The sequence below is a fragment of the Numida meleagris genome, chromosome 3 (genome assembly GCF_002078875.1).
Source record: "Numida meleagris isolate 19003 breed g44 Domestic line chromosome 3, NumMel1.0, whole genome shotgun sequence".
Taxonomy (NCBI): Eukaryota; Metazoa; Chordata; class Aves; order Galliformes; family Numididae; genus Numida; species Numida meleagris.
This window is the reverse complement of record NC_034411.1, coordinates 57,976,616-57,988,579: the sequence shown is the minus strand read 5'-3', so window position 1 is coordinate 57,988,579 and position 11,964 is coordinate 57,976,616. Positions and strand designations below refer to the sequence as shown.

The window sequence follows — 11,964 nt, the reverse complement described above, 5'->3', positions numbered from 1 at the left end:
AACAAAGGAGCAAAGTACCGTGGGGACTGTAGTAGTCCTTCTCTTCTGAGAACTAGGTATGTCCACTACATGATGTTATGATGTGGAATTCCAATAACCGAAAATCACAAAACCATGACAAGAAGACAAGTCAATGAGTGTGCTCCCCATCTGATAAATGAGGATGGAGAAGTGGCTTCCTCAGACATGGAAAAAGCTGAGGTGCTCAATAAGTGCTTTGCCTCAGCCTTCACTGGTGGTCAGGCTTCCCATATCTGCCAGGACCCTGAACCTCTAGGTGTGGGTGAGAGGAGCAGATTCCATCACATTGTAACAGTGGAACAAGATCGAGACCTCCTCATGAAACTGAATGTGTGGAAGTCCATGGGGCTGGATAATATCCATCCTAGGGCTCTGAGAGAGATGGCTGTGGTGGTTGCCGAGCCGCTCTCCATCATATTTGAAAAATCATGGCTGTCCAGTGAAGTTCCTGGTGACTGGAGAAACGGAAACATTACTCCCATTTTTAAGAAAGGGAGAAAGGATGACCCGGAGAACTACAGGCCCATGAGCCTCACCTCTGTGCCTGGGAAGATCATGGAGCAGATCCTCCTAGAAGACATGTTGAGGCACATACATGACAAGGAGGTGATCGGAGACAGCCAGCATGGCTTCACCAAGGGTAGATCTTGCCTGACCAATCTGGTGGCCTTCTACGATGAAGTGACGGCATCGGTGGATGGGAGGAGGGCGATGGATGTCATCTACCTGGACTTCTCCAAAGCCTTTGATAGGGTCCCTCATCACATCCTTCTCTCTAAATTGGAGAGGTATGGATTTGAAGGATGGACTGTTCGGTGGGTTAAGAACTGGTTGGCTGGTCGCAGCCAAAGGGTTGTGATCAATGGTTCTGTGTCAGGGTGGAGGCCGGTCACGAGTGGTGTCCCCCAAGGCTCAGTCCTGGGACCGGTGCTCTTCAATGTCTTTATCAATGACATAGACGATGAAATTGAGTGCACCCTCAGCAAGTTTGCAGATGACACCAAGCTGAGCGGTGCAGTTGATACACCGGAAGGAAGGGAAGCCATCCAGAGGGTCCTGGACAGGCTGGAGAAGTGGGCCCACGAGAACCTAATGAGGTTCAACAAGGCCAAGTGCAGGGTGCTGCACCAGGGCAATCCCAGGTATTTATACAACCTGGGGAAGAAGTACTTGAAAGCAGCCCTGTGGAGAGGGACTTGGGGGTCCTGGTGGACGAGAAGCTGGACATGAGCCAGCAGTGTGCGCTGGCAGCCCAGAAGGCCAACTATGTTCTGGGCTGCATTAAAAGAGGAGTGGCCAGCAGGGAGAGGGAGGTGGTGGTCCTCCTCTACTTGGCTCTTGTGAGGCCCCATCTGGAGTACTGCATCCAGGCCTGGGGCCCCCAGTACAAGAAGGGCGTGGAGCTCTTGGAACAAGTTCAGAGGAGGGCGACCAAGGTGATCAGAGGGCTGGAGCACCTCTCCTATGAGAAAAGTTTGAGGGAACTGGGCTTGTTTAGTTTGGAGAAGAGAAGGCTCCAGGGAGACCTCATTGCATCCTTCCAATACTTGAAGGGAGCGTATAAACAGGAGGGGGATCGATTGTTTGTGAGGGTAGCTAGCGATAGGACAAGGGGGAATGGTTTTAAACTGAGACGGGAGATTTAGGTTGGATGTTAGGAGGAAGTTTTTCACTTGGAGGGTGGTGATGCACTGGAACAGATTGCCCAAGGAGGTTGTGGATGCCCTGTCCCTGGAGGCATTCAAGGCCAGGCTGGACGTGGCTCTGGGCAGCCTGGTCTAGTGGTTGGCGACCCTGCACTTGGCAGGGGGGTTGAGACTCGATGATCTTTGAGGTCCTTTTCAACCCAGGCCATTCTATGATTCCATGATTCCTCCTAGGCCACTCATCCCCTGCTTCCACTACTTATACTTTTCCTTCTTTTCCCTCAGCCTTACCAACAGGTCCTTGCTCAGCCATGCTGATTTCCTGCCTCCTCTGCCTGATTTCTTATTCTGGAGGAATAAGAGTCTTATATCTGGAGGAGCAGAGGTTTCTTTCATAAGCCAAGATTGTCTAACTAGAGTGCATTGACCCAGTTTATAAAAGAGCCCAAGGTGTGCAGTGTTGCAGGGCCTCACCAGTGGCTAGCTAAGAGAGTAACCCAGAAATCTGGGAAGCAGCTAGACCGTAGTCAAAGTCAATGGAACAAATGATTTTGTGATAATAAGTAACACAAAGACTTAATGCACTTAATTTATATATATAAGCAGGATAGATCAAGAAGGTGATGGTTAATATGATGTGCTACAGGATATCAAAGAAGCAACAAGATAGACTGAATTTTAGTACATGTTAATAGATAATATAATTTTAAACTCCTGTAGGTGACTACTTCTTCAAGCTTCTAGTTAGAGAAGCCATAAAAAAAAAAAAGAAGCAAATCTGGATTTATTAATATGGAACTGGTTTAAAACATTTTTCTTGAAGAGCCATTAAATTCAAAATCTTTGTAGGATTGGAAAGGCCTCCCTGAAAACGAACTTATCTAAATCAAGACATCTTTTAGAAGCTAAATCAAAATGAATAATCCAGCAATTACAAATGGCAAGCATAGAGTTTATAGCCTGGATGTTTGGCACTCAAGGAAGATGCATTCTTCTAATTCAGTTCAAGTGACATAACTAAGCTAGGAAAGAAAAGAATCTATTTAAATTCTGAAAAGAAGTTCCTTGAAAAAAAAACAGAAGTTATATCCAACAGACGATAATAAAAAAGGACATAAATCCTGACTGGTTCTGTAAGATCATAATTTTAGCCAGTTAGTAGAAGAGAATTTTATTGGTGAGTAAAAGAGCTCAGGGAATTTCCCATTTTTTCATGGAAACATGGAGCAAGCTGGAAGAAGTGTTTCAAACAGGTGTGTCAGTTTTAGAGCAAGATGATAAATGAGTAAGAGTAGAAAAACATTGGACTTATATGGCATGTCAGGATCAGGAGGAAGTTAAAAATGAAGTTGCTAAAACATTATATAAGTAGTTTATAGTACTTTATAAAATCCAAATTAATCATATATAATTATAAAATGTTTATCCAGTTTGTAAAAAAAAAAAAAGATAGAGGGTTCCAGGAGGTTAAAATCATGAAATCTGGTTTCTGTATCAAAAAAGTCAGTAGAACTAAAATAAAGAAAAGATTTATACTTTTAACAATCTGTGGCAAAAACAGGCAAAACTCAAGATCAAGTGGTGGGTTTTTTTTGTTCGTTTGTTTTTGTAGAGGCCAGTTTTCCTTATGAATCTGTTTGAAGAAGCCTATGACATATGTACAAAGGTTAATTTGAGTAGTACAATATTTTGATGTTCAAAAAGTTTTGTCAAGATTTTTCAACAAACACCATGAAAAAAGTGGAATAGAAAGAGGAAGAAGGATTCTGTCACAGTTGAGTACTTGGTTAAGAGAATAAATGGACCATTTTCACAGTGATGATCAGTATGAACTGCTGAGAATATTCATATTTAACCTGGAAAGGGGATGAGTAGGAAGGTGACAAAGTTTGCAAGTACAAAATCTTTCAGTACAGAAAAATGAAAGAACTGCAAAATGTTCAGAGGTCTTAAGATAGTCAGTGGATGGGTAATAAAATAACTGATGAAATTCTGTAGCAATTAAATGAAAAGATGAGCAGAGAAAAATGTAATTCTACTTATACATTGACTGCAGTAATTTTTGAATTAGACATCAGCAATTGTGAAACAGCTCTTACAATTACCTTGGACTGCGCCTTGGAAGTATCAGCTCAGTGCTGGCTCAGCAATAGTAAAAGGTCAACACAGCCTTAAGAAATATTACTAATATTTTAAAAGCAAAGCTGAAAAAATAATCACGCCATTTTTAAGTCTACACTATGCCCTTCCTTCACCTTAAATAATTTATTAGAAATGGAAATGGAGAAGTAATAGAGATTTTCACCTATTTAGAACAGTGTCTTTTTAAAAAGATATTATATAAGCTTAGAAGTTTTTGACAAAAAAATTGTCAGGTGGGATAGGATAGAGTTATACTGAAATCACAGATTACATGGAGATAGTGAGAAGGGAGCAGTTATTTGCTGTTTTCTATTATATGAGATTTAAAGGGCAACATACAGATTTAGTGTATATCAGTGTTTAATTTCACACTACGCATGGCTAAATGCAAAACTTACTGCTAGGGAGCTTTGTGGATTCTGGAAGCAAAAGCATATTCAAAGGTAGGTTGGCAAGTTAATGGAAGAGGAGGTTTTTGAATCTGCTAGGTGCAAGGGCTTAGGGATGAGTTACAGTTTAGAAGATCTCTAATATACAGATTTTGGGAAGCTCAAAATTCAAATAGCTATACTCAGCTCTCAGACAGGATACTGAGTCAAGTCAGAGGAGGTCTGAGCCAGAGTTTGTTACACCTACATACCAGAGTATGTATGAGTATGTTACAGAGTGTGTTACACCTACAGAAGATGTTGCTTTAAGCACTCTAATACACACATCCAATAATAGTAATGATAAATGAAAGGTGTATTGTTTTTTTTTTTTCCTCTTCCCATAGATATGTTGCCTGGTTTCTGTCACTGCAAGACTGGCTACGCAGGAGAGCACTGCAATAGATGTGCCTTGGGTTATACGGGTTATCCTGATTGCCTGCCCTGCAACTGCTCAGTGGAGGGTAGCATGAATATTGACCCTTGTGTAGGACTCTGTGTCTGTAAGGTACGGATGACAAATTCTTGTGAACCATAGGATGATATTAATGATACTGAAAGATTGTAATTAATGGTCTTCTATCATATAGTGATGTTCCACTGTCCTACCTAGCTACATTAATGCCTGTTGCAGTCAGTTCTCATAGAACTCCTGTTCTTGCTCCTGTGAAGCCTTGGATTGTTCTGTGTCATCTTAGTACTCACTGTAATTAAAATAGGCATCTCATAGCCTGTTGTGTGGCTTAGAAGGGACTCTTAAGAAGCTTGTGAATTATCCGCTTTGAACTCCTACCCCTCATCAGTCCAGAAACTATATGTTTGAAGTATTATGGGCTCTATCCTGAAATATGACCTCAAATGAGAAAATCCATTGAACAGATGGTGTCTTAAAAAACCAACAATAAGTTGCCATTTAAAAGCTGTCGTTGTGGATAAAACACTCCCTCTTTTAATTCCATACAGAGGGCATTCTTTCTTGCCTTGGAATGGTTGTTTTGAAGTCTCTAATATATTTAGCTTTTTCTTTGTTTGTTTTGTTCTTTTAGTCATCCTTTCTATACAATGAATTTCTTAATTTCTAGGAAGGAAGTTTAAAAATATTTTTTTCTTCTGTTTGTTTCTATGTACCCCCAGCAAATTATGTATTGATAAATCAAAAGAAAACACTTCTGAATAAAACACTTGCATCAACCTCTTACAGAATACAAAAAATGTTTTACAAACGATGATGTTCTGTAAATAACAGTTTAGCAAGTTAGCCTGAACGTGACCAAAGGACAATTTATGGTATAGGGGGTCAGGTTTTGTGTGTCATACTTGTGGAAGTTTCTTTACAGAATTTAATTAACAGGATTATAATGAAATGTGAATTTTAAAATACTTACATTATATCCCTAAGTACAAGAATGTACAAGTACTTGACTCCATCAGTTCATGCTGCATGCACTCGTAAAGCTCTGGTGTGACAGCTGAGCAGCACTGAAATCTAATCAGAGAATTAACCTTATCCTCACTTTATATAACAGTCACATGCTTTCTGTCAAAAATAAAATCTATCCATATTATACTTCTATTTAATTGACTATCAAGTCTAGAAGGTCAGAATATGTTATATTCTGAATTGAAACAATGGTTAAGATGTTATAAAAGATGCAGAATAGTTCTTATTTTATGACTTTATTTGTGTAATACCAAACTGACTTGTTGGTAAAATCAGTCTAAAATGAGTGAATAAGTAATAGAGATATTGTTCCTATCCCAAAGCATTTGCTCTATACATGCTTTTTTTCCTCCTTGGTTATCCTTTACCTCCTTTTTCGTTCCTGTAATCCTTTAAGTGCATATAGTAGGAAAAATAATACCCTTTGCAGACAGCTGAGATACTGATACATGCACATTTATTTTCACTAGAAATCTTCAAACTCAATTTGAAGCAGATTATGGTCAAAAGGACACTGAAATCATCAGATTAGCTATGCTCCATATGAAGACTAAAGAGGGATGTCTGAACAAGTTAATAGCAGGTCTTAGGAAAAATGCTTCCCCTCTTTTAATCACATCTTTCAATTACATATAATGAGCTCTGAAATGTACTAAAGATAGTTTTCTTGTTAAGGAAATTGACTGCTGAAAAAAGTTTTTAGGGTGAGCAGCAAAATGTAAGTGAGCATTAGATTGTTATCTCTACCACATTAGCCAGAGTAAACTGATGTACAAAAAGGTGAAGGGCAAATATAAATGCCTGTTTTGCCACCGACTGGCACAGGAAGCTTTCTGAAGGTATATGGTCAAAGTTTTGTATCAGTTAAAAATGGACTGAACACCAGATTGAAAAGCAAATTAGTCTGTAGAGACATTGCTTCAATGCCTGAAGGGTAGGTTATATCTCTTTTCCTACTTTCTGTGTCTGTTATTCAGTGAATTTCATACCTACTGAAAAGAATTATCCAAGTTTTACTCACTGATGTTATTCTTGTGACTGCAGAATAGGACAGCTTTTCATTTAAGCAAGTATATCTGCTTTTTGGCTCTTTTGTGGTTTGTTTCTTTGTTTGTTTGTTTCCACTTCCCAGTCTGTACACACTAAACACTTCAGAAAGGTCTGAAACTTTTAGGAGCAGCATTCACAACTGTAGTTTCTACATTTGAGCTTGAGAACATTTGAGTGCCTGCAAACTCCCATGTGTTATAATACTGTTATTTTTCAGATGAAACATGAGTAGCTGGTTGATTACAGCAAACCTATGACAATAAAATGTTAATTGATTTACCCTGAAATTAGTGGTGAAAAGGTATAAGTACCATCCTTGAAATTAATGAGATGTCAAAGGTAAAAGCTACGGACTCATAGCTTTGAGTTGCATCACAGGGATTTTTGGTTTGTTCAAGAGGAGAGTAGATATAATACAGTAATAGAGTGAAGATAATTTGCTGTATACGTTTTTAATGTACAAGGCCTGCTCTGAAAGTAATGCCTCCTATTTTATTATGTTGGCCCACAGCATCAGAGGCAGATGTTGGTGGTATGCCAGTAGAGATGGAACGTTCCCACCAATATTCCATTACATTTTATTGCTGTGTGACAGATGGTAGTAGAGGGGCAGTCTGACCAAACGGTTTCTGACATCAAAGTGCATATGAAGAAAAAGAGGTGTCACTGAATTTCTCCCTGTGGAAAAAATTTCACCCACTGGCATTCATTGATGCTTGCTGAACAATTATGGTGGCCAAACAGAGTATTTGAGCACAGTGAGGTGGTGGGTACTGTGTTTTAGCAGTGGTGACAGATATGTTAATGTCAAGCCATTTTCTGGACAGCCATGCAGATTTTTACGAGCATGGCATGGATGCTCTTGTTCTTCGCTGGCAAAAATAAGTACATAATGGTGGTGACTATGTTGGAAAATGATGTTTTGTAGCTGAGAATTTTCACTGTCAGACAGTGTTATTGTGCTCTTTGTTGTAGTTTCCCTGAAAATAAATATAGGAGGCATTACTTTCAGAGCAACCAACGTAAAAGTGGTTTTTAATGTACAGTGGTGACAGCCTATTTATATTTTTGTTTGATCTCCATATTTATTTATCCCCTTCCATTTTATTGCCTCTCTTAATCCATCTCTTCTTCCCTATGGCTTTGCCTTATTTTCTCCCTCTTTGCCTCATCTTAGCCAGTAGGCTATCAAATGGCTTTTATGGAACTTCTTTCAGAGCAGTATATTTCAAGCAAGCTTAGGCTACACAGTGTGGGCAGGCTTTTCATAATGTGTTCATTCTCTGCTGACTTGCAGCCAACAATTTTGTCCTGTATGCACACCATAGAGCACTATCTCCAGGATTAAAGAAACTGTATATAGTGCTTTAGAAATGGAAAGAATTTTCTGGCCTGTCTTGGGAAACATATTGAATTACTAATCCAGTGCCATAGTATATTTCATGTGCAACATATTTCTTAATCTGAAATTTCTTATTTCTTAAATTCTTAAACTTCTTATTTCTTTTCTTAAAGAATGCTTTATCTTTTCCTATTGAACAAATTGATTAATTGGTTAAGGGAGCAGGACTTACTGCACAATTCAAGTTTTCTCTGAAAAGCATAATTACAAAATACTAAGTTTAGAATCTTTCAGGTCAGTGCCTATGGGGAAGAGTTTGTAAAAGTGGCTGCATGGCTGTTGAACACATGTGGAATTGCAGCCCTTTTCACTCTTGCATTTAGCCTGGATTCTGCTATTAGTGATAGGCCTCTGAAAAATTGATAAGCTGGATGACTGGTATAAATAATACAATGTACATGTAGTTTGTGTCACCTCTGAATGTTGATTTCATCAGCCAGCTAAGGTGGTTGAAGCCACAGCATTTTGTCCCATACTTCCTTTCCTTCTTACTCCCTTAAGCATATAGGAGATAAATTAGATTAGTCTCTGAAATCAAGTACATGTATTCATATAGAAGAAGAATTAAAAATCTTATGAAGTCCAAATTCTGTATTCTATTTATAGGTAAGCATATTAACTTATTGTATAGAGGATCTAATTCTAATATTTACAAATAAGAACAGAGATTCCTATAAATATCTTTGTAGCTCTGCTTTAAAGTAAAAGAGAGTATGAAGCTGGTTATCTCATGTTCTAATCCATGACAACTGAAGTAACATTCTAATGTGCATTTTCAGGAACACGTTGAAGGAGAAAACTGTGATCATTGCAAATCAGGCTTCTTCAATCTGCAGCAAAATAATCCCAAAGGCTGTGAGGAATGTTTCTGCTCTGGGAAAACAAATGTCTGCAGAAGCTCTCACTTTACATACAGAAACGTAAGAAAATTCCTTCTGTATCAGTATATGTCATTGATTCTGTGTTTTTGTAGGTTCTCACTTTCTGTTGACACCAGAGTGCATCTTACTATAACACCATGTATCTTTTTTTTATGCCTTATCCTGAAAAAAAATACTTTAAAACTTTGTTTTTTCTTCATTTGACAAAGTTCTGAAAAATGTGCAATTGAACAGGGAAAAGTGCAAAAGAAGTTATAAATGTCACAAATGAAGCCATGTGCTTCCATCCTGGAATATGCTTGCATAATCAGTACTAAATTAAATTGTAACAAATCCACAGAGCAACCCTCTTTTATAGGTCATTATTAGATTTCTAGACCTGAAATAATTAAGAATTTTGAAACATTGAATGTACAACATTCAGATGGCATAAGGAAATGTGTTGCCTTTCAGGGGGCATTTTGAGTGTATTTCTTTCATGTACTGTATCCCTAGGAAACTATGTGAAAATGTGATAAAACTGCCCTTCTTATTTGTGTTCTAGAAAAAATATCTTCAGCATTAAATATACTCTAAACTTTACATTAGTTCTCAAAACTTATACACTGATTCCACTGTAACAGATGTATGCTACATATTCATATCTGTAGATCTAGTTTGGGAAATATGTTCCAGATCCGGTAGCTTCTGGTCTTGGCTGTGCAGTATGCTAGAAATCTGAAAATAAAATCATATGTCTAGTGTGTTCATGTACATGCCAGCATGTAGAAAAATTTCTAGCCCACAGTTAAGCTAGTACATTTTTATGTTTTTATCCAGGCTCCAGAAGCCTGATCTCTGCTGATCCAAATTTTTTTCAGGTTTTCTAAAAAACCTGTCCTTTTAAACTTGTAAGTCGTAACACTTCAGAATTACAAATTAGTATGAATTACATTGCCTATGACAATCTGAAAATGTATATCCATTTGTCAGATCATCTTCTGCACTCTCTTCTGTCTGATATTATTTATTGTAAACTCATATAACATATTCAGAGGAATCATATTTATGTATATTACTGTAAGATAGAACTTCTGCCTCCCTCTGGATGATCTAAAGCACACAGTACTTACTTCAGACAAACTGCTCAGGAGTTCTAACTCCCAGATGCAAAAAATAAGAGAAGATTTTATTGTTATTTATCCTATTATTTCTTTTGTTCTTAAACTGCCTTTAATCATATTTTTAAACATAGTCATTTTTTTAAAAATGGAAGAATAAGACTTGGTGACAGTTGATATGATTGATGTCTTGATTCTGATTGTAATGTGGGTTTTTTTGTTTTGTTTTCTGCCATCATAGATAGAAGATATGAATGGTTGGTATCTAGTTGGCTTCTCCGGTCTTATCAGAATTACTCCTAAGCAAAAGAGTATTGGTGGGCGTCAGCAGCTTAGCATCAACAACGTGTCTGCACGTAAAGTACTGCCACAGACTTATTATTGGAGTGCACCCAGTTCTTATTTGGGCAACAAAGTAAGTGCAGATTGTACTTGCCTCGACGCTAATATGGTTTATTGGGAACAACAAAAAAAAAGGTTTTGAATGGGGATGGAAGTGAGATTAAATCAGGTAGCTATCTGACCAGAAAAATTTCAAGCAGAAAGGATTGAGGCATATGGAGTGTCCTTCTATTGCAAAAAATATGCAGAGAAAATTCACTAAGTATCTTTGACCTCATGCCTATTTTGGATTTCTGCTGTCAGGTATTAGAATAGTCTTTATAGTTTGCAGCATTATTTTTTTGAATGAATTAGCTGGCATGTAGTTCGTCTTGTCCTGTTCTTTTCCCACTTCAGCTCTGAAAACTCATTCCTTCATCTGCTTATCATAAGTTGCAAGTTGTGTATCAGATGTTGTGGGGGTGTGTTGCAAAACTTTAATGTTTAGCAAGAGATTTGTGTAGGGAGTACTTTGTCCTAGAACTCAGAAGATGCTGTTGTGAGCTCTGCACCAGTTCTAGTGCATATAATTATCCAAGTCTACATGTGTGCATATACACACATATTCATGCGTTGCAGGTTTATGCCAAATATTTGCTTTCTAAAGTCTTGACTGCCTTAGTGGTGTGATTGTTGGGCTTTTAGGCTTTCTGCTATTACAAATGATACCCTCAGGAAAATCCCTTCTTTTTTTTTTTTTTTTTTCTGGAGAATAAAACTAAGGACTGAATGAGTTCTAAATGTGAAGAAAGATAAACAGCTTTCCATTTCTTATAATACTGATTGTGGTAAACATTTATCTAGAATACTAACACTAACACAAGCACTTTTTCCACTGTACTCTCTTCAAGCTAGTCAACCTCTTATTTATTTATTTTCTTCCTGATGGCTGAAAATCAACATGACAGAAGGTAAGTGAGCATGTTGAAACTAAATAGAATCATTCCAAAGAATTGGGCATCCTATTCAAGACTATAAATTGTTAAAGGTAGTCAGGCTTGCTTCGTTGGTCAAGGGAGAGTTTTTCTATAATTTTCCATACCTAGTGAATTTACCTTGTGATAAGAAGTGATACATTTCCAGACAGAATTTCATCCTGCTTCTATTCAGTGAGCAAAATAATGATAAGAATGTGCACAAAGTATTTGAAGATGGAAGGTATTTTTTTCAGTGCAATTTGGAGGTCCTTCGTGGTTACTGTCAGACATCTCTGTATGAATGAAACAATTTCCTTAACAACTGAACTATATAAATTTTTGATACAACAATAATACTAAAAGCAGTCACAAAATACCACAGTACATCTTAACTGTCATGTTGCATCATGTAAATTAGAGTCATAAAGACATGCTTAGCCCATATGATACAGTGGGGATGGAATATTGCAAGTCCTTATTTGTAAACTCAACCACTTCTCTAAACAGCTGCGGCTAGATAAAACCAAACAGCTGAAACTTGATGAAAGCACTCTT

The 11,964-nt window shown here is 37.7% G+C and overlaps 1 protein-coding gene across 3 annotated transcripts in view; it reads left to right on the top strand.

The window, feature by feature from the left end:
• Positions 1-11,964, top strand: part of LAMA2 (laminin subunit alpha 2) — a 353,391-nt gene that overhangs the window by 141,779 nt on the left and 199,648 nt on the right. For all 3 annotated transcript variants that reach the window (XM_021391626.1, XM_021391625.1, XM_021391624.1), the window contains exons 10-12: positions 4,585-4,745; positions 8,910-9,050; positions 10,353-10,526. In XM_021391626.1, the coding sequence (XP_021247301.1) occupies positions 4,585-4,745; positions 8,910-9,050; positions 10,353-10,526 (476 nt within the window). The remainder of the gene's footprint in view (positions 1-4,584; positions 4,746-8,909; positions 9,051-10,352; positions 10,527-11,964) is intronic.